Genomic DNA, 24,113 nt, shown 5'->3' with positions numbered 1-24,113 from the left:
TAGGCTAGGTCCTAACTGCCTATTTGTAGAGAACTACAGTTATCATCCTGTAACCTCGAGTAATATGCTTGGGAAACTGCCAGTTAGTTCATGTAGGAGCTTACCTATGCCTTAGCTGAGGTAGCAGGTGGTTTTAAATGCTATATCAACCAGGTTTTGATACATCTGGGTTATGCCCTGCAGGTGATTTCGCTGTTCTCACAAATGTATCAGCATGTAGCCATTCAGTAAATATTGGGTTCTCATACAAGCTAGGTGGCCAAACACTGTCCCAGATGCTGGACACCCAGCAGTGAATAAAACTAAGTCTTGCTGTCATGATATTTACATTCTATGTGGTGGGGTGACGCTGGGACATAGCAATTAACAAACAGACAAAAATATAAAATACATCATTTGCTGAGAAGTGCAGTGAAAAGTAAAATAAGGCAGATCCTGAGTAAGTGATTGGGATAATGCCCCCACGCCTTTTCTTGGAAATATCCAGATTTCAATTTGCCCTCTTTTAAAAGTTAGGAAATCTCATACATGAGCCTACATACAGGAAGAGTGAATTGATTTGTCCATTTGTCCACATGATATGAAGTGTTTCAAAAGTGTAAGTTAAATTAATTCAAATTTCTATGGCATTTTAATCTTGATAAATCAGTTAAGCAACTTGAAAACTTTTGTTTTTAAAAAAAGTCCCTCACTTCTAAGGTCAAGTACACATAAAATAGCTCTCACCATAGTCTTTCTTTAATAACCTATGAGGATAATATGCTTATTTCTAGATTGCAAACATGCATTTGAAAATATCTATTCTCTTTAACCAAATTGAGATAGTTCAATATTCTCAGTATATCAAATATACTGCATATACAAAATACTGCATATATCAGTTTGCATATACAAAATACTACTAATAGCAAATGAAATGCAGGTACTTCAAACAAATTACTTATTAGTATTTAATAAAAATAATGTTATATTTCTAGTAGTTCTAAAAGTTTATAGAATGCTTTAATATTGTGTTCTCTGATCCTCAACAAACCTGATAACATACATAATAATATTGTTATTATTACTTATTATTCCATTTTAGAGAAGAGTAAACTGATATTTATAGCCTTTAAGTGACTGGTGTATAGTCACAGAGTTTTTAGCTGGTACCAAATCTTTAAATACCCTGTTCTTGCTACTACACCACAGTGGCCTACTTTGATATCAAATATTATTTGACAGATTGTGTATTAATTTTAAGAAAAGTATTTATGAACCTCAAAGTGTCTACATACAAAAATCATGAGCTGATGCCAGTGAAAAGCAAAATATATCAAAAATTACCCATGTTATTAGAGGACAAATTTCTGAAAAGTGAAAAAAAAACCTTTTAACAATTTTCTCCAGTATAAAAGATTACAATGTTGTTTTACTTCTTAAATAAAATACTATGGTATTTAATATCAATGGGAAAAGATTAAATTAAGATGAAAAAAATCGAATCTAGAATTCAGGTCATCAGATTCAAATAGTTACTGAGTTAAAATTATTTAATTTCATAAGTATCTGATGAATGGCTGTTCTTAACAGCTGTCCAGTAGAAACTAGTTTACAGAGTATTCTCTAAAATTCTATAATTGAAAAAATACTCTCTAAATAAAAGAGATCAGGACTCTCTCTTATCTGATACTTCTCTCTTTTTAGAGTCAATGACAACAGTCAAACTGCCCATAATAAGGCCCCCAATTCCTTTTTAATTTATTCTTCCATCATCCATGTGGTCTGAAACACTTCCTGCTCCCTCCTACTCCCCAGCTTTCTTTTATCTGGACTTTTGAATATGGCCATGCATCCACCTAGAATGCTGCCATTTTCTCAGCCCCTGCATATCTAAGTCTACAGGTCTTCATATCCCAGCTGTATACACTTCCCCCATTTTTTGAAGTCCCAACATACTTCTTTACAATAATAATAATTATTATTATTATTACTGTTTCATGTGTCATCTCAAGCTGGTGCTGCAGATTTGGGGGTTCAGGGATTGAGTCTCTTCCTGGACTGTTAAACCCTCCAAGGACAAGACACATGTTTCACTGGGTATGTATTCTTAGTGCCCAGGACAATACCTTGCATGTAGCAGGTATTCAGTGCATATTTGTTGAATGAGAATTGAATGAATACCTTTGAGTTACTACATAACTTAAAAAAAATTTTAAGTTTATTTATTTTGAGAGAGAGAGAGAGAGAGAGAGCAAGAGAGAGCAGGGGAGGGCCAGAGGGAGAGGGAGTGAGAGAACCCCAACCAGTCTCTGCACTGTCAGCACAGAGCCCAAAGCAGAGCTCGAACTCATGAAACCATGAGATCATGACCTGAGCTGAAACCAAGAGTCAGACGCTTAACCAATTGAACCACTCAGGTGCCCCAGAGTTACCACACAGTTCTGAAGAATGCGTTTGATACTTTTAGAAATTGTTCTCACCTTTATATAATGTGTCAGCTTTTCAGTTGCTTTTCTAAACACTATTAATGTCATCAGTAAATAACTTATTATTTATGTTTTATTATCATCATTTTGTTTATTTTCAATTGTTTATTATTTATTTAGCAATTTATTGATGCATAAACAATATTTAGGACATTACAGCAGGCAAAGTCTCCTCACAGAACATTTTATTCTGTCACCAGTACAACCCCTGGGCTAGGAAGAACAGATGTTTTAATTTCTACTTTGCAGAAAAAATTCTAAATTAAAGCCTAAAAGACAAAACATTTTATATGAGTACACAGTTAATTTTTCGGTAGTATGACTAGAAAGCAAGTCTCTCTGTTTATGTTGAATGCTAATGAAACATTGATTTTGTGGTATTTTCTTGCTTTAAGACTGGAAATCTCTTTAACTGATTTCTAATAAACTTCAACAAAAAAAACATGGCAGGTGAAAACAAGTGCATATTTTACATTCAATGACAAAGCACCAATCACCATGAAAAAAATCATGCATGAAAAAAATCATGCATGAAACAAAAGAAGGATCACTGAAAATTTCAAACCTTGAAAAATTATAAACTTAAACCTTGATAAAGAGGTTGGAGACATTGAGCCAACAAAATACCATAAGTTACAGATTAAAGAAAATGCAAATCAAAACTACAATGAGATCTCACCTTACACTTGTCAGAATAGGTAAAATCAAAAGAGACAAAAAATAACAAAGGTTGGTGAGGATGTGGAGAAAAGGGAACCCTCATGCACTGTTGGTGGGAATGCAAACTAGGGCAGCCACTGTGGAAAACAGTAGGGAGGTTCCTCAAAAAACTAAAAACAGAAATACCATATGATCCGGTAATCCCACTACTGGCTATTTACCCAAAGAAAACAAAAATACTAATTTAAGAAGATATCTGCACCCCTGTTTATTAAAGCATTATTTACAATAGTCAAGATATGGAAGCAACCTAAATGTCCATTCACAGATGAATGGATAAGGAAGATACAGTATACATACACAATGGAATATCATGCAGCCACAAAAAAGAATGAAATTGTGCCATTTGCAACAACATGAATGGACCTACAGGATATTGCGCTGAGATCAGACTAAGACAAACGCCATATGACTTCACTCATATGTGGAATCTAAAAGACACAGCAAATGAAGAAGCAAACAAACAAAAAGCAGAATCAGACCTATAAATACAGAGAACAAACTGATCCTTGCCAGAGGCAGGGGGTGGAGGATGGACAAAATGGGTGAAGGGGCCTGGGAGATGAAGGCTTCAAGTTTCGGAATGAATGAGTCATAGGAATAAAAGGCGCAGTCTGGGGAATAGAGTCAATGATATCGTAATAATGTTGTATGGTGACAGAGGGTAGCCACACTTGTGGAGAGTATAGCGTAATGTATAGAGAAGTCGAATCACTGTGTTGAACACCCGAAGCTAACGTGACATTGTGTGTCAACTATACTCAAATAAAATAATTTAAAAAATTAGAACCACTCCCCTCACCCCAACCCCCCCAACCCCAACAAATTAAAGCTTACTATTTAAGAGAATCTCACTCTAGGAATAAGGAGAAAGAAGCAGTTGAAAGAGGCATCGAGTCTGACGGGGAATGCTTTTTTGAAAGTTTTTTTCCCCAAGATTTATCATTTCACAGAGTGAGGTGGGCAAGAGGACTAAGAAATGATTCAACATTGCTCACTTTACATAATTTTTTAAAATACTCTTGGTTCTTTGCGAATCAGTTTGATTCATTATAAAGGTCAAATCCTTTTAGTAACTCATCATACTTCCTACATTACTCGTGCAATGAGAACTAATTTCTCCTCCACTGCTTTTTTCCTTTGGTATCAGTTCATGACACCTCATTAAGGTGCAAGTCTTGCTATATACCTTTTAATACAGTGATGTGCACTTCTGAGGTTAATTTGGGGTTGAAAGAAATCTCGTGGCTAAATTTTTAAAAAAGGAGGGAGATGGGGGAAGTACAAGTTTTAAACATATGCCCTGAGGATGAAGGAAAGAAGAAAGCAACATTTATTACAATTTGGTGCGTAACTCAATTGCCCACATTTGCCCTCTCTGAGAGAATTCTACGGAATGAATACTTAATACTCAGTGCAGCCAGCCCTGCAGGACATCTTTTTTTACCTTCATATGCAGCAAGAACCATTCCTCTGAATCCAGAAATGATTTCCCCATAAGACCTATTCATGATAGTAGTTTGCTTCCACTTAAAACTGCATTGAATTCGTGTTTCAGAGTAACTCAAGGTGAATTTTACACTGATTTCTCACTTAATGTAATAAGCCAGAAGCACGACTTTGGGGAGGATAACTTATTTCTGGAAGTCGTGAGGTACACAGCTTAACACATATACTCAAAGTATCTTTCATAATGATCTGCGGACACACTACTGGAAGAGAAGGAACTATAAATGGTGTCCCTGGCTAGTGACCCTCTTCCAAATTCTGTCTCAACTGTGTGGAAACCAGATCACAGCTGGGAACTGGGCAGGCACCCCAAATCTGGCATGTGAGTGGGAAAAGGGGGGGATTTTAAGGGTTAAAGTGAGCCCAACTTCACAATTTAAAGCTGCGGGATGTCTCAGGTTGGCCTCCCTTAGGGAACTCAGTTCTGAGGTGGCAAAAAGATGAGAGATGAAGGTTTGGAAATGCAGACTTTGTATCTTTGGTTTCCTTGTCTAGATATTTTGCTTTATTCATAAAAACATTATACATTACCTGCAAAAATATAAACTATACTCATGATTGGCAACACTTAGAAAAGTTAATAGCCCCTTAAAATATCAAAGAATATCCTTTACTGTTGGAGGTATAACGCTTTCTCAAGAAATGCTTTAAGAAGCCATAAGGGCATGATCACAGGTTCCTTTCAAAGGAAGCAACAAATACTTCAGATAATGGTAAAGAGGTGTTTTGCTGTTGTGTGAATACAGATGCCCTTTCCTGATGAAATATGATATGGTCTCAGTTACAGGAGTTACATGTTAATAACTTGATTTTCTCTTGTTTTAAGGGAATAAACCATTTGATTCCACTTCTCCTCTTATTAACTTGTACAGTATTGCTGTGAAATGGCACCCCATGGGCTTCAGGTGGACACCTGCTAATGGTGGGTTGATCCACGTGTATTGATATCCATAACAATTTTATTTTGGTATTCTCTTTCATCTAAGATTTCAAAGGACTGTGTAAATGTTTCAATTAAATTTTGTAGCAATCCTCTTAAACAGATAAGTAGGAAAAAGCCTAAGCCTTCTTAGATGTAAGCTCCTTGAAGGCACAATTTTCACTATGTGAGTAAATCAAGGTCTCTAGACTTGGTATTATTTTTGACACCAAATAAATATTTACCATCTATTTTAAAGGTAAAATACACCGTTGTTCTTCCTATTCCATCTTTATTTTTCCTGTGCCCTCAAAACTAACAAAAACTTCCATTCTCACAATTACTTTATATTATTTAGTTCCCTATCACTAAGAAAATAGAAATCTAATAAACTAATGAAATCTACAAGTTTGATAATATACTGCTATTGCCAAGGACATTTATATTTTGAAAGAGAGATCATGCCTTAATTTGCTTAGGATAAATGATCTGAGATGTTTAGGATAGACTCCACCTCTCACATATTTAATAGTTTAATTAATTATAATTGTTATGACAGTAAAAGTAATATAGAACTGATTAATGTAAGTATATTTCTAATTTTTGAATGTTGTATAATGTGGCAGATTCACTGGGATACACTTAGTGGCCAGGAATGTCTTCTGGCAGCTATATAAACCATTCCATATAATCCAGAAGAGATGGAAAGATAATTGGCCTTACTTTAAGTGAGAACAAGTCTATAGGCAGTAGAAAACAGTCTATTGCTGTCCCTGTCGTAGCTATAAACTAAACAGGTAACTCACAGAGAAACCAGGACAAAGGAAAATTCAGGCAAAATAGATGATGTGCTCATGTGCTTAAAATCATTAGAAGTTAAAAAAATGATTAAAATTACTAGATTAGGTAGAAGCCATAATCATACAATATCTTAATGGTATTAAGGTACCTTATTTAACCATTTGCCTCAATTATTATTAACTATAAAATGAGGATAACACTAGCACAAACTTCATTTTATTATTGTGAAAATTAAATAAGTTAATTGATGAATAGATTCGATGTGGTGATGAAATGTTTTCCCAAATCTAAGGTTGGGACGTAATGGCTGGACAAAGGGATTTTTTTCTGCTTATCTATCTATCTATCTACCTACCTATCTATATCTATCAGCATTTTTGAGGCATTTTCATGCTTAAAGGATAGGAATACTGGATATTTGAAATGGTTGTATGGATGCTATGCTATGTTCATTGTTATGTACTATTCATTTTACAATGGATGAGTTACTCTATGGTTACCATCTTAATTAAAATGAAAACATATAGGAACTGCAACAGGTTTAAAACACTAGCACAAGAAAATGAGGATCATAAGACTAGGAAAATATGGTGTCTGTTTTTGTTTGTTGTTTTTTTTTTTTTGTTTTTGTATTTTTGGCTTGTTTTTCAAGTCATGAGCAATCCTTGATTATTACCTGATTATCTTGGATTATACATTACCAAGACCTTCCTATGCCTCTATCTTGCTGACTGCTTTTGAGTCATCTCACCAATAAACTAGCTGCCAATATTTGAATTAGCCAGAGAAAATGGAAGAAGCTAAAATGAATACTTTTGTTCTTTGCTAATCAGTGTTGTTCAAAGTTGGAATGGACAGGGTAAAATTTTGGTGAAAGTCAAATTTAAGGATTATTTTTATTTATCTAAGCTACTGTTTTTTGCCCTATTTCAATAATTAACTGAAAGTTAATTGGACGGGGTTTAGTGATTGAAATAAGATCTAAACACTGTACCTAAAACTTTACATTTTAAAAATGTTCACGTCATGATTTGGACTATTTCTCACTTTGAGGTTAAGTGCATCACTTATATTCTCTGTACTAGTTTACCAACCTATAAAATGAAGAAAATAATATCCACTTCATTTCTTACTGGAATATTATATATTAAGAGTTTGTGAAAGGCATTGATGATACGTCATCCTACAAGAACAAATTATTTTCCATTACAGTGTTGTAATTTTATTACAAATGCATTGTGGGTAACTGTAGATTAGTTCACATTTATAGTTCTCCCAGGCACTGTAAGAGCTTTGTGCTGTGATAGAAATTCTTCATAGTTTACTTACCTAACTTATCATTTCTAGTTAAGGAATTACAGTGTGATTCTTACTTTTTCATCACATTTGCGTGAATACAAAGCACCCAATTCTATGTTATGCTGATGAACCAAGAAAAATTCTGAAATGCTCAGATGCATGATTCCTGACTTACTGACAGTTAATAAAATAAAAACCTTTTTTTATCATCAAATGTTCCAATATACATGTATTATACCTGTCTATAAACCCATAAAAAAGCCTATAAGCCTCTGCAATATGCAACAAGAGACGGTCAGCAAGGCAACAGAAGAACAGCAAGTCCATAGAACATCCACATACTTAATATATCTAAAACGAGAAGTCTTCTTACCTAGCATGCAAACACATTTGACATTCTGATCAGGGTTTTCAAACAAGATTTCACCACACCTCTGAAAGAGAAAGAAAGCCATAATTATTTTCAGATTTTATATCAGTGTTCCCAAGGTAATGTGTCTATGCAACCTGACATCAGCATAACATTATTCTACTTCTCATGTTTTCCTTGGTTATCTGAGTTTAGGGACTTGTGTCATGAGTAGGGATTTTCCTGGTAGTAAAATACTTGAGATATTAAGTTGGGATGGATTGTTCCTTCATGCCTTATGCCTTTGCCTAGAGCTCATTTTGTGTGTTCCTCTGAGGAGTCATGGCCTGAGATGCATTCGGTGTCTAATGTTTTCTGTTTCAGTGGAAGATATGCAGTCTATTAGATCTAATAATTGGAGGTTAATCACTCTCAAAACTGGTCCTTCCTCAGATGGGAGTTATTCTAAACTACCCACTCTGCAATCAAACACACACATTGTTAAACACAAAAGTAGGTGGCCTATACTTAACTCTCTGAACTTGAAAGAAACAAATAAGGAAATGATGAAAAGGTGGCACTCGTAATGCTCTTCCTGAACTCACAGACTCATGGAAATAGCAACTTTCTTACCTATATCTTATTTTTAACTTGCTTATTAAAATTTTTGTGCAAGGTAAACTCTGGAGACAACAATTAGCTCTTTAGGAATGGACTACACTTACGTATATGACTGACAAATGGTTAGTACCTGAATATGTAAATAAATCCTCCAAAATCAATAAGTAAATAGCAAACAGTCCAATAGAAAAACAGATAAAGGAACTAGCAAAGCATGGAAGAGGGGATCTAAATGGTCAGTAAACACACAGAATAAATTCAACCACACTAATAATCAAGAATGAGCAAATTAAAGATAAACTGAAGTCTATTTTGAATTCATCTGCATGGCAAAACATAAGAGTCTGGCAATAAAAACTGTTATTAAAAATGTAGAGAAAGGGGCACTTGTAAAATGATAAAATCACTTTGAAGAAAAATTTGCAAAATCTAGTCAGGTCAAAATGTACATATCCTATGACCTAGCAAGTTATCTTCTAAACTGACGACTGGAGAAATTTACACAAATAGCTTTAATGTTCAGCTACAAACCAGATAAATATATTATTCACCACTGGAATACTACACAGTAGTTCAGATGAATGAATTAGAGTTATGTATACTTTAAAAACATATATTATGTATGTAACATGTACATGTAAATATATAATAATCAATTATATAACGATAATGTTCAAATCATGTGAAATATATAGTGTTCAAATCATACATATAATTTTCAAATCATGTAAAATATATAAAACTGTCTCCATTTTATATGAAGTTGAAGATAACCTAAAAATAGCACATATTATTTGTCGATATATTAATTTACAGAAAAAGCATAAAAACAGGCAATGAATAATGAACATCAAACTCAGGGTTGGGGGAAGATATGCAGAGGATATACATTCTTCATTCATAATTGTGAAAGGCAGGTTGAGAGGGAAAAGGACAACTCAATTACATACATTCAAACCAATCCATTTTCTGGGATGACCTACATCATGCACAGAGAGATGGACATTTGGCTCAGGGCCATGAAAAGGAAGCAAGCTGTTCCAGTGAATCAAGAGAATGGACTGCAGAGAGGACAGGTTGGTTGTTCCTGAAGGTGGTAAGAGGTCAAGGAATACTAGATGGAAAGTCTGTATCGTGAGCTTTTTTCCTGGTTACTCTGCTGACCTACATATCATGTGATATTTATCATGCTATTTAATCTCTTCATGCTTCATTTCTTTGTAAGTAACATGGGGATGCTAATATATGCCACAAAGTCATATGCGAGAGCAAATGTGAGGATTAACAACCCGTGGCATCTGACCCAACTGTCTTTCCTGTTTTGCTTGTGTTTTGGCAAAGGTTGAACCCATTCAAATTGCTAGGATCCATTTCCGCATTACCTGCTTTTTTTAAAGTGGTGTTTTTACGACCTGAAAGAATTAATAGTTGTTTTTAAATGAAAGATCAGAGGTTTCGAAAATATTTTCAACTTCTTGGCAAAACAAAGTGTTAAGAAGCTCTATTAATCCATATTCTGAGTCCTACAAGGAACGAATTCTGGAGTGCTCCCTTACCCTTTGTCAATGGCAAAGCCCACACATGTGCTGGGATACAACGTTCCTTCTTTCATTGCAGGGGATGGAAGCAGATGGTAGGTGGAGGTTGCATGATTTCCCATGGCTACCCTAACCCAAGGCTAACCTTACATATATGGCCCTTTCAGAGGCAGATGGGTGTGGGTGTGGGTAAGGGTGGTGCCATGGGTCTTGTTCTTTTTCCTAGACGTAAAGAAATCCAGAAGCTTCTGCAACTCCTGGAGCATGCATTCCTTAACAGTCATGGCCTGCCTGGGTTCACTGACCACACAAGCTAATGACCAAGCATCAAGGGCAGATGCGGTGGCCCTTCTGATGATGATGAAGCAGTCCTCTCCTTCTGTCTCCATCTCCCTGGCCATCTGGGAAATGGCTGAGGCACCTCTGACTAGTTCTTTAACTGCTCTGCTTTGTAAAATTACCTGATGATGGTAACAGATTTTAAAGCATGCCCAGAAGGGAATCTGTTGTTCTCAGAACTTGAAAGAAACCAGATTCTTTCCAGTGCTTTTTCTCATTGATGCCAGTGTTTAAAGGGCCTTGGCTGCCAGGCTCATGCTTGCTGTGAAACCTAGGGCAATGACCCAGTTTAAGAGATTAATTGGGCTAAGCCACGGGGTCCGAGTCTCAGAAAACTGCAGGATCTTCCATGGGGGAAGGTCACATGCCCTCTTGGGTTCTCAGGTGCTGCAGCTGTCTTTCCTCATGGCTCTACCTGGTAACGTATGCTGGGACTTCTCATCCCAGCTCACTGCTGCTGAATGATCCTGACTTTGACCTGGTTCTGATCACCAGGCTTCTGCCTCCTTCTCAAGATCCCATCTCTCCATAGGATCTCCAGTTTTGTTTTGTTTTTGTGCCTCATATACTAATTTCAACTCTCCTTGTTTGTGTCCTTCTCTCCCAGTTAATAATGACCCAAATAATAGGGCATGATTATTGAAATCCCTCGCCAAGGGGCTGGACCCTCCTGGCATACGATCTTCTACAGCACATAGGATATGCTGCACGTGAACTCATGTATGTAATGCCTGTTAACCTCATAGATATGAAGAATCAAACCACTTTCATTGTTAGTGCTCCTAACATGCCTCATTATGTAATCCTGGTGTCTTATACGTACAAGACACTTAAAGAAGATTTGTGGACTAGCTAACATTGATTTAGCCCATACTATGAGCTAAGCATTGTTCTAAGTGCTGTACATGTACCATCTCATACTTTCATTATACTCTTTTAAGAGAGTAGAAAATTGAGGCACAGAGAGTGCCACTCACTATAGAGGACTCCTCTCCAGTAAGTGACAGAATGAAAGCTGACAGCTTACCCAATGCTTGACTAGTATACGCAGATTCTTAAATATTGGCTATTGTTTATCTACTCACTGCCCAGGTCAAATAGACTATGTCTGCTTACATCCCCTCCTCTCGCTCATTAGCCACTGACTATTTGCCTGAGTTGCAACCGATTAGAGCATAGGTTTTGTATTAGACTAATCTAAGTTCAAATCCTATTTCTGCATTCACTTACCAACTACCATCATGGACAATTTATTTAGTCTTGTCAAACTTCCTTTCTCATTTGTAAAAAAAAAGTCAAGCTTATCTACATCATAGTATCACCATAAGTTTAGTTTTAATTCATTGTGAACAAGAATGTACCAATTTAAATTTCTGTAGATGAGACCATAATACAAAAATACAAATTAATAAATCTAACTTATTCCATAAAGTATATTTGAATTCTCATATTATTATTTAGGATTAAAAATAAAGAAATAATTCTAATTTAAAAAGTCAGAATATTTCACAATTTGGTTGCTAATTCCTATATATTAAAATTTTTCTATGTTAAATCTAAAGTTTGTTTTTCAGTCAGGAAGAAAAAGATGATGTTATATATTAATATATAAATATATAAAATGCCACATCTATCTTAGTAGTTTTAATTAAAAATATTTACTTTCCATTAGTTAGATCACATGTTTCAGCAAAATGTGAAATAAAATATATTTCTTTTAAGTGAACTATATTTTTTCATTACTTCCACCTTAAAATTAGTTACGAAAAACTGATATGAGGTGTAATTTTTAAAAATCACACTAAAGTATTCAGCACACCTCTTTTTCTTAAGGGAAAATTGTATCTGAAATTAAAATATTTAAATATGAATCATAGTAACTATTGTACTCAAAAGAAATTTTAAAAAATTAAATAAAAAACATCAACGTTAGTGAAAAATTCATACATTGTTCAACTGGAAGCACTTCTAGCATTCTTAAATCAGTTAATATTTTTCCTGCTTCAAATAAAATTGTGTGCTCTTTTTATTTTTCTGAATATTTCCAATCACTTGAATATCTTAGTCTCTCAGTGGGCCTCCAGCAATTAATCTTTGTAGGGCAGGTGTCTTAATATCTTTGGATGGGAGGAAACATTAGTAAACAAAACACAAAACAGAAATCCTCATTGGTTGGTGGTTTGGCCCACTGCCAGCTGAGTCAATAACTGTTTTCTGTAAGTAGGTAATGTTAAATGCCATCAGCAAAAAAAAAAAAAAAAAAAAAAAAAATGCTATCAGCAAATAATTAATAGGCTGTGATTCTTTGGTTATTTTCTTCCCAGAGTTATAGGTATTTTTTTTTTAAAGCAGAAAGGCATTTATACATGAAACTAGGTGCTTATAAGCGCATTGGAGGAGCAGGCTATAGGCTGGGCACCTAGAAATGAGTCTCAAAAATGCAGAACTGGCTTACGAGGGGAGCTGATGGTGGGCCACATTGGAAATGTGGAGACGCAAGAGGCAACACTGGAATTGTTAACTTCAAGACCACACCACCACGGCAATGATCCAAAGATTAGAAAGCTACTGGCATGATTGCCTTTTGATACCCATGGAGCCAGTGACGGAATGCTGGAAGCTACTGTAGAAATGCAGAAAGACCCAACATGCCCAAGTCTGTGCTTGATAGATCATTAAAACACAACAAAAAGAGCCCGTGGTATATAACTAGATCTATTTTGGAAAAAAAAAAAAAAAAAGTGATCAAAACTGAGTTTCCTGAGCTGAAGTGCTAACCATGGTTGCTTTTTGATGGAAAACGAAGCACATCTCATTTGTGCCAGGAGCGACAGAATCAACCTGCAGCAGGCAAGGCCCCAGCACAGGCTGCCTTCACCCCCCACCCCCACCCCCACCCCCACTCTCACGCCATTTCCAAGTTCTCGGATTCTGCAAGTTTCCCATTCAGGAATTAATTTCTCTAGTGAGGTTTTTAGTAAACAAGGCAAATGCCTGTATGTTGATGCCTCTTTTATTTGTTCGCCCCTGAACCTCAAAGTGTCTTGCGTGATGACACTCCCGATGTTAATTAAATGAAAGAATGAATATTTCTTTACTGAAATCCCAGGGCACATGCTTGAAATTTGAGATTATCTGGGGTAGCATGAAAAGAGAATGTTTTCTGGACTTTTATGTATACACACCAGTAAGTGCTGCCATTAGCTGCAGCCACTGGAGCTGCGCACAGTGATGAAGGGGAAACTTGACATCGAGAAGACATCTCATAATATCTGGGTCACTTTCCATCTCACATTTTCCGCCAACAATAAACAGAATGTTACTAATAAAAACCAGACCCCAGAAGACAGGCCTGGAGAGAAAATGGTTTAGGTCTTTAGATCATAAAAAGATAGCTTCTGTTAAGAAACTGAACTCCCCAAAGTCTAACAAGGGTCTAGAAGCTTGAAACTCCATTGTCTATCAAATGAGTTAATGAGTGAATGAATGAATGAATGAATGAAGAAACATTCAAAATTATTTATTGAGTGCCTACTCTGTGCAGGTACCGTACTGTAAGTGTGAATACAAAATCATATGAGTCTTAGGAACTCCAAATGTCCCCCAGAAGTTTATTGCTTAGTCTGAAGTCAGAACGTAGGAGACTATGGGCAACTTCAGTGGTGGGCCCCCAGTGCTGTCTGGGGCTACCACAGAATGCTTCCAGAAAGAGATAGCCACAGGTCTGATAGGAAGGAGTTGGCTGACAAAGGACAGGGCAGAGGTAGGTGCCAGTGCGAAGCCCTGAATCCCTGTTGGGACCCTGAAGTAGCTGCTCGGGAGGAGACCAAATTGTGGTACATCAGGATAGAGGGCTTAATCAAAGTGGTAGTCACAGGTGAGATGAAAGATAAGTATGCGCCAACAGTGATTAAAAGAATTCTGGGCCCAGTTAGAGAGGCCCGACTGAATTTTGAAGAGCCAGGATGCCTAATAAATTCTTTTCGCATTGTAATAGATAATTACAATTTGGTGGTCCCAGATATCTCTCACCAATAGTATTGACTACAATCTTTTGTTCATTTCCAGCTCCAAGAGGGTACACCAAGCCTGTGGTGTTCCTTATTCTTTTTTCTTAAATTATTACACAGAATGGCGATAGCCAAAAGAACAGTCCCTAACCACTCAGTTGAAATCTCATGTGAGGCTGACTTCTGCTACCGCTAAAGCCATTAGCACCTACTGTTGAGCACATCACAATTTCCCCAGCCCTCAGAGGGTGCATTTCCAGGGTCTCCTACTTTACAGTGGCTAGAGTCCCATCTACCGTGTGGGTGGCATAGCCAGGCCTTAATCTCTAAACACTGTGGCAGCCCTTGGTTCTTTGCTGCCAGAGGACGGCAGATTTGGAACTGGAGCTGATTTCAGCTCAAGCTCATGTTTTCCTTTCTAAGTTTTTCCAGTGAAAGAGCAGATTTCCATCCCGTTTCAGGCTGTTAAAACGTCAGACTAATAAGTTTTCAACAATCTGTCAGTGCAGATCTCCAGCAACAACCTGGCACTGTCTTCGAATTGGGGCCTCATCGTCCAACCCAACCTCAGCCAGTCAAAATAGGAGACACACTAGCAAAAGGAAAAAAAGATAATCACCTCGAGCTGAGTAGAAACTCTTAACAAATCCATTGTTGCCAACAGTCAACAGCAAATCTGTGGGCTATATTACCTGAGGTGACCCTTCAGGCAGGGCCATCCCTCATAAACCTCTAATTAGCTATGGTTAGAAGTGGCTTGAAAGATATTAATGCTATTTCTATTGGAAAATGAGCCTACCAAGCTTTTAACAGCTTTGTTTTCTTCTTCAGTCAAAGAACAAAATGTTAGCTCAATGGCGTATGCTTTCTATTTAGAGAAGTGCCAGCAGCAGTAACGTCCAGAGAGTCTCTCAGCATTTTATTACATACCCCTATTTTTAAATGTTTAAAAACTACTTATTATGAACAAAAACTTGGAAAACCTGGTTTTAGCCCAAGAGTAATTTTGTTGTTGTTGTTATTAAGCAAACATCCAGAATGCAGAACTGTGTTTTCTGTCATTTGAGCCATGGACAGTAGAGGGCACTAGAAAGGCTATATATCTAATGTGTAGTGGGACGCCCGTATGGAGATCCTGGGGTCAGTTGATGCACAGGTTCAGAATTGCTGTGTATTATGCTGTGCTTTTCAGTATATGCAGGCTTTCTCCATGCACTTTTATTCTTGACTTCCATTGCACACATTGGAATGCACACTGAACATCACATTTTTCATTGTGTAAAACAATGGCTATAGCTTTTGATCAAGCACAATTTTAGCAGAATCCGTGCCTGTGGAACCCAATGGCATGCAGAATGTAACTGGGGTATCTCTTGAGTGGGCATCATAGTCCAAGGTACTCTGGGAATCATTTTGATATGGGCTCTGAGAATTGTTCTATATCAGACACAAAAAAGTATACCACAGATCTTGATAAAGACAGCAAAAATTATGTCAGAATTTTGCCATACAATTTCCTATTTTATTTATCTCCTCAGAGCCCTAAGCATTGATTGTCTTTCAGAAAGATACTTCTGTGAAAGCATATATACTTAACTTTTATAAAGTGAGTGTCTATAGTGGAAAGAAGTTAGAGTATCTGGATTCAAATCCCAATTTATCCCTCTCTAGCTGTGTGATCTTGGACATAGTATTACTTACCTTTTTTTTTTTTTTTTAATTTTTTTTTCAACGTTTTTTATTTATTTTTGGGACAGAGAGAGACAGAGCATGAACGGGGGAGGGGCAGAGAGAGAGAGGGAGACACAGAATCGGAAACAGGCTCCAGGCTCCGAGCCATCAGCCCAGAGCCCGACGCGGGGCTCGAACTCACGGACTGCGAGATTGTGACCTGGCTGAAGTCGGACGCTTAACCGACTGCACCACCCAGGCGCCCCTACCTTTTTGAACTTCCTTGTAGAGGAGAGGTAGTAACAATGCTCTCTCCTTTACTGAAATAATTAATGTAATTTGTGTGAAAGCGTCTTGTGTACTCTGAAACCCATAATGGGGCCTGCTGTGAATGCTGTTTTGTAGAAGGAACGAGGTGGAAAGTGGAGAGGGCCATTTGGTGAGACTATGTACTGATACAAAACACAGTTCTACAGTGTGAGTCAGGGGACTTTGTGAGGAGAGAAATTTTGCTCCTGCCAAATTCCTGAGCACCAGTCCCTCAGAGGGTAACCTGCAAAGCCAGAGTAGTCTAGAGACCAGAGGTTGGCAGGGCAGGATTGGGGTGGTAAGCCCAGGCTGGGGAGAGCAATGGCCTTTGAGAAAGCATTAAATGAGAGAGGAAGCAGAGGTGAGGTGTGAGGTGAGGAAGCACCTCATGTGAGATGTAGATCTGAAGAAATGCAGGAAAAGGAAGAGGGACTATTTGAGGATCTGTAGCTTGGGCAGGGAAGTTCCAGTACCAAGAAGACACATCTCTAATCTGGGAGGGATCTGGGATACCACTGTGGCCAAGAAAGTCACTTTATAGATGTAGCAAACAAACAAGTACAGTGAAGTTAGGTGACTTTCCATTTCAAGGTCTTTGATGATCAGACTATGAGCTCTTGAGTTCAAAACAAGACCCCAATACCAGATGCATCACCCTCGGCAAGTTATTCAACAATTCTTTGCCTCCGTTTCCTCACATGTCAAATGAAGATATCACTACTGCCTATACCATGGGCCTAGAATAGTGGCCGGTAGAAGTAAGTACCCAATAAATTATTACTTTCAAAGATATACAGTATTTGGAAGCAGAGAAGCCACGAAAACCATAGCTTTTTCAACTGCCCTCCAGTATTATTCCATGTTATCTCCTTAATTTGGACTTTGAGCCATTGACCTGGGTAGCCTCAAGGTGCCTGAAGCACACATAAAAGGACACAAACCTGTAGTACCTGTGAGACGGGAGTGGTCAACAAGTATTTGTTTAATGAATGAATGGGAAATCAGAGGGCAAAGAGCAGATTGAAAACTGGACTAATCCTTACTAAGACAATTAGCTCTAGTTGCTACAAGGGAAGGATTTCAAGATCTAAAGTCTCACTTTTGTTGAATATTTCCTTTAAAATATTCATTCATTCAGCAAAACTTCACTGAACTCTTTCCAATGCAGCAAAAGTAATTATCTGTATTTAGCTGCTTATGGCTGCATTTACTTATTAAATTCAGTGGAACCTATCTCAATTTTGATTATATTATTCTCAAATAATACTTGTGTGTTTAAAGTCCTAATTAAAGACAACCAAGCAGACTTTTTGTATAGTGGACATGTTGACTTTAGAAAGTTTCTATAGACCATTTGGTGCCCAGAGACTGACTATGCCTGATGCGCCCTTCTCCTTGGCATTGAGGAGGCGGGAGGAATCCAAATGGGTTTGAGAAAGAGGTTTCTCATACACTGGCCACATCCTGATGGGTGTGGAAGAGTTTGAGAATAATGTATTCTGATTGGATAGGGGAGAGAGGAACTAATATCGAACAAGTCCTCAGTGGGAGTTGAAGGCACAAGATAAGCTAGAAGGGTGTTTGTTCTGAGTAGTAAACGACAGGTGCAAAAGCCTAAAGGTGACTGAGGAAATGAAGGAAGTTAGGAATGGCTAGAAGGGGTTGGGGTTCAGATAATCAGATGAACTGGCAAATGAGGGACACTAGGCTGGGGAATTTGTCAGGGGCCAGAGCACACATGGCCCTGTGGGACTCCATTTAGTGATTGGACACGTGCTTGGGTAGGCCATGAATCTGAACAAAGTCACTGCAGGTCACAGGCCATCTGTTCAAGGCAATAGAGAAATCCCAAAGTGTTTAGAAAGCTTTTGTAATGGGAATACGGTACAGCAGTCACGTTTGCCGACCGATGTTGCTCTTCACCACACTTGGCAGTATCTTTAAGTGGGAAAAGTGTTCTGCCATGTGAGTCATCACCTTATACTTGAGTGTTTAATAATATTATCTTTGGTATCCCTACTACTCAGAGTTTTGACAATCAATGAAGGTAAGGAATACAACCAGAACTGCACTTTTTCTGACTCTCCAGTATTACTGCACACAGGATATGCACAAGCAGATAGATTTCTTCAGATTTGCTGTCATCCGTATGGCCTTTACCAAGGGTAGATCATGGAAATAAGAAGGTGGCTTGCCGAATTTCCAAGTCTAGCACGAACAGATTACAAAGAGCAAGGTCTTTTAAACCATGCACAGGGTGAAGACTGAGAACAGAGTGAAAGGGTGACTAGCAGACAAGTCCATGGATCCCAGAAGATGATGGAAGTAGGGTCCTTCAACCAACTCCTTCCCTAACACTGGAGATGGAATCTCCTCCTAGAAACTACTGGAAAAGCATGCTGTACTTGAAGAAAATCATTCCTTTATCCACCATCACCTTCAGAGTGAAAACCGAACCAGAGCAGGACTCCACTATTCTTGCACTTCAGGCTGACATAACATGCAGCCTGTCCCTCTGCTGCCCCTGGAAGACTGACACTGGAAGCACTTGGAACAACCGCCTTTTGTCTGATGTGTGTATTGCCAACAATACCTACTCACAATTGCTAAACTCCAGCCATCTGGGTGAACTGTCCAAGCTTTAGACATTGGTTTTCTTCATTTACCCTGCAATTTCCAAGCTACTTTATATGACCCCATAGACAGCAAAAGCTTCATAGATAATATCAGCAATACCTCAAAATCGTTGTACAGACATCACGATTTGGAGATTCATGCGACCTCATCCAGCTGGTAACTGAATGAATATTTATACAGGACACAGGAATACTTATAATGTGCTCCTTGCAGCTCAGTGCAGTAATGCTCCTGTACATAAACCAACAATTAAATGTAATCCTATACACTTATAGTTTTAAAAGAAATTCAAACCAGTCCTTGGAATTAAATAACCCCAGTGCTAGAGAAAATGACTTCCAGAACATCAAGCCTAACATGCAAACGCAGGGCCTCTGAGCCACAAAGGAACAAACACTTTTCCACAGGGATAAGGGCTCGTTGTATAACTACTTGTGAGGTCAAAGATCCAGATGTTCCCACAGATGATCAAAAAACGATTACTGGTCAAATTGCATTGACCATCTCCGTATGGACAGCTCTGAGACATGGATTTGGCCTTGGAAAGGAGATCTCTGTAAGTTCTACTGGCAATCCATGGCAACCCCAAGTTAGAGCTGGAAAATCCAGTATCTTGGAGAAATAACTGACAGGTCTTATAAGCTACAAATGAAAATGAAAATCCATGAAAATCGTGCATATTTAGCTAATTGTTGTATCCTGCTTTGTTATAGCTTACTAAACCTTACAATATACTTTGATAAGAGCAGTATTAAAAAGTCACATCCTGTTGGATCTCTTTCCATGAAGGTAGAGACTTTTGTCTAGTTCGCTGTTCTTCCCCAGAACCTAGATCATTTGTCACATCGTAGGGTGTCAATAAATATTGCTTAAAACAAAGAACGAACAAATGATTTGGGGCAAAATATACCCAATCCATTCATTACTATGTGGCAGTCAAGTCAAGCATCTGTGAGATGGTGAAAATTTAAATTAGAAGAATAAAGTGAGCAAAACTGTACATAAAATTTAAATAAACTCAAATTGCAAGTTTTGATGCCATTACATCATTAAGAAATTGGCATCTGGGATGTGCAGTGAACCTACTATAAATGCTTTAAGTGGAGTCCCACCCAAAGGCAAAGATTTCTCTAAGTCTTATATTTTTGAGCCGTAGTTTTCCCTGAAAAGCAAAAACCATAAACACTAGTTTTTCAACCAGCAACTCTTTCAAACAAACAAAATTTGTTCTTAAATCTTCTTGGTCAGAGTCCATATCAGGAAATAGAAGTAATATCTATATTCCATCTCATTAGTGTCTGTTTGGAGGGTTAAACCAGTGAAGTGTTTCAAGTGTCTGATGAGAAAAATTGTATAAGGGTCACTTGGGGATTACTTATGGTAGTAGGTACTGTGTTGTTGATGTTTTATAATACTCATTCTAATCACTTTATTGCCTCAAGACCCTCTTCAGCCTTCTTACAATGATCCTTGATTTGAGATTTCATTCTTATTACTGTCAATAAACTCAAGGAATCCTGAAGATCATGCTTCATTAGCTTCTCAGTAAATCTGCCTGTTATCTGACATCACAATGTGACATATATTCATCTATTAATAATGCTCATTAAGTAACTGATGCTCAGAGAATGAAGAGGTTTTTGCCTATATTGAATCTTTTTAACCTAATGACATAAAACTCTTTTCTCTGTGTATTTTTAGCAAAGCAAGAAAGAAATTGAACACAAGTGCAATAATGCTTATAGACTCATTGTATTAATTTACTAGCCTTAAATTTCCAAAACCTAGGCTAGATAGGGGCTGTGCCTTAGCTTTGAATCCTAGGATCAAGCAGAATGGTTGGCATAAAGCAAATGCCTAATAAATGCTTTTGTGCATGGCTGAATGAGGAAAATATAACATACCAAGGAATCTGGTCATCGTTAAACAAATTCTACTCAACTCAAACATGTCAATACAAGCCTTTCTGGATATCATTGTTAGGTATGAAAAGTGTGCCATATCCACACACATACACAAACACATGCTTAACTTTGCTTAGTGTGCTGTAGTTTGGTGGTTAAGAGTCCAGGCTTTTGTCTGGAGTCTCATAGCAGCAACTTTGAATCCCACCTCCACCATTTCCTAGCACTTTGACCTTGGGAATTGGCTTATTCTTTCTCTCAAAGCCTGTATTCTCACCTGAAAAACTGAGACCACACAGAGGTGTTAAGAGATTCAATGTGATTAGCACATGTGAGATTCTTAGTGCGGTGCCCAGTACATAGGAAGTGGACAGTATATGCCTCTGTAAATATTACACCCTTATACTCTGGCCTTCATCAGAGTCAAGCAAAGAGAATAAAAAGTCTTATTTCTCATTCTGGACATTGTACTACCTTGCCCTCAAATCAAAATGAATCTTTGCTGCTCCCTTTGTCCCAAACGTTCCTTGTATTTTGGAGGAAGTACAAAGAAGGAGCGACAGAAAGCTTGATCTTTGGAGTCCAGCGGCTTGTGGATGGCATTTACCAGCCATGTGGCCTCAGGAAACCCTCTAAAGTTGCTTCATCCTCTCTAAAACATGATACAACCTCCCCACCTCATAGGGTTGTCCTGAGGATTAGGCGTTATCTATAAAGTTCTTGACTCAATGATGTTTCTATATGTACATGTGCATCCATGTAGGTATATATCTACTTCTCCATTCAGTGTCTACCTTCTTTTCTCCATATGTTCAAATTGTTCATATTAAGGGCCAGATAACAGGGTGATCCTTTATGAAGCTTTTCTGATATTTTTGAGTCTAAGTTAACTTTTTCTTTCCTGGATTTCCTATAATTCTTGTAGCCACTTTCCATTTTCTAGGTCACATTTTTATTACTTTGTCTATAGACCACGAGGTCTTTAAGGCATGAATCTAGATCTGCTTTATATATTTCACATATGTCCCCATCAGCCTCTGGAACAGTATGTGTGTGTGTGTGTGTGTGTGTGTGTGTGTGTGTGTGTGTTAATGAAAAATATTTACCAAGCATCTGTTTTTAAAATCTTGTTACTATCCTGCCTTATTGCACAAAGATTTGGAGATACATGTAGATTTCTTTTGGTGTGCATATGTGCATGTTTACATGCAAATAACCACCCCATACGCACATCCACACACACGTATATTGCAAAGGGTATTAAACCTAGCTTAAAGCCTGGAATTAAAACCTCCGAATGTCCAAAAAAACAACACTTAGTTCACAGTGCTAACCTCATTGTGGAATAAAGTTCTTCATGTTGAAACCTCTTATTTACTTTGAAGTTATTAAGAGAGGAGACATTCTCTTGTAACACTTCCTGTAATGTATTTTGTTGCTATGATTCCAGGAAAAATTTTTGATCAGTGTTACTCATTTATTACAAATGAAAATATTAAACTTTTGGAATCAAGGAAGTAATGTTCACTTGCTTTCTTGGCCTGCCACCATTCATACCTTTCATATTCACCGTTGCCAACATTCTTTTAGAGCCAGCTCTTTGTTAGTGAAACATTTCTTCATCTAAACCTGAAAAGTAATTTTTTTTTTGCTTTCAAAATGAACACTCTTGATGTTGGATAGCATTCTCAATTTCCTCTCTACAAACAGGTCATCAGTGTTTCACATGCTATTGCTGATATCAGATCATTGAAGATTATTCTTTTAAAGAGAGTACTTAGTTGAAATTGATGAATAAAGAGGTAAAATTATGGCATTTGTCTCAAAATAAAGTTCTAAAACCAAGATCTGATTTTGAGTATCTTTATGTTAACTACTCACTGGGTATACATATTACTTATGTAAAATAATTACTAGTCTTTATTTTCACATTTTAGACCCGTAAGTGGCTTTTACTCTCTAAAAAGGAAAAGCAATATCTTTCTTGACCTTTAACGTGCAAAACTTGTAATGTACGGCAAATTTTAAGGAAGATAAAATACCAGCCAACCTATTAACAACCGATGTTTCAAGCATGTGGTTAGGTGAGTTGGCAAGAATGCTTCCGCATACGGAAACTATTTTGATGATCAGAATAAGAGAGCCAAAGAGCTCTGGCAAGTGAGACTTTTAAAAAATGAAATACAACACAAACTTTCAATTACACATGTAACTCCAAATGGCCTCAGAAATCGTACGGTGAATGATAAAGTAAATGTAAATTAAAGTCTCGGTCATGCATGAACCACTAGCATGTATGGGAGGGGAGTATCCTGCAAGTAATTTTTATGACATTTTTGAATTCTCCCTTATTTTCTCACTCCATTGCAAAGGCAAGAATCCTCAGTGTCTTCTCTGATTTCTCCCTTTGTCTTGCTACCTCCCACTCTTACTTGCCTCTACCTCAAAACGATGTAATGACTTTTCAAGTCCTTTGGCTTCAGCTCAAATCCATCTACCTTTCCCTATGCCATGAGCAGCACGCAGTTCTGCACAGCTATTTAATAAAGCCTCCCTTCTTACTATTCTCATTGTCACATAGCAGCCAGAACAGTCTACATTCTGAGTCCATCATTTCCCTGGTCAGAGGCCTTCCATGGCTACCCTTCACCTCAAAATAACCAAGAATTCTTCGTCTGGCACAGAGGGCCCTACATCTCCTGGCTCTTGCTCCCCAGTGGTACATTGCTTTAGGCTTACTGAGCTACCCTCCCAAAGATTCACTATTCTGTGCACCTGTAGGCCCCTGCACTTTCACCAAGGAGCTCCTCCTTCTGTTTTTCAGCTTACAGCTTTGACTGTAATGAGCTTTGCTCCTCCTGGTGGACTTCTTCCACCTCCAAAGTTCTGGTGAGTACCTCTTCTAGACGCCATGGAAGCACTGGGATAGATCTCTATGAGAGCACTAATCATGCTGAGATAATTCCCTAGACTAAAAGTCAAGTAAGGCCTCTAATTTATCTTCAATTACTTTCCCGGA

The 24,113-nt window shown here is 37.7% G+C and overlaps 1 protein-coding gene across 2 annotated transcripts in view; it reads right to left on the bottom strand.

Moving 5' to 3' along the window:
• Positions 1-24,113, bottom strand: part of PDE7B (phosphodiesterase 7B) — a 314,218-nt gene that overhangs the window by 201,842 nt on the left and 88,263 nt on the right. Inside the window, exon 2 of one of the 2 annotated variants that reach the window (XM_060616743.3) lies at positions 8,090-8,150. In XM_060616743.3, the coding sequence (XP_060472726.1) occupies positions 8,090-8,150 (61 nt within the window). Of the gene's footprint in view, positions 1-8,089; positions 8,172-24,113 lie in introns of those variants that run through there. The other variant, XM_060616742.3, reaches the window with a different exon arrangement.

Source organism: Panthera onca, chromosome B2 (genome assembly GCF_046562875.1).
Source record: "Panthera onca isolate mPanOnc1 chromosome B2, mPanOnc1 haplotype 2, whole genome shotgun sequence".
Taxonomy (NCBI): Eukaryota; Metazoa; Chordata; class Mammalia; order Carnivora; family Felidae; genus Panthera; species Panthera onca.
The sequence above is the reverse complement of the archived record's forward strand: the minus strand, read 5'-3'. Positions and strand labels throughout refer to the sequence as shown.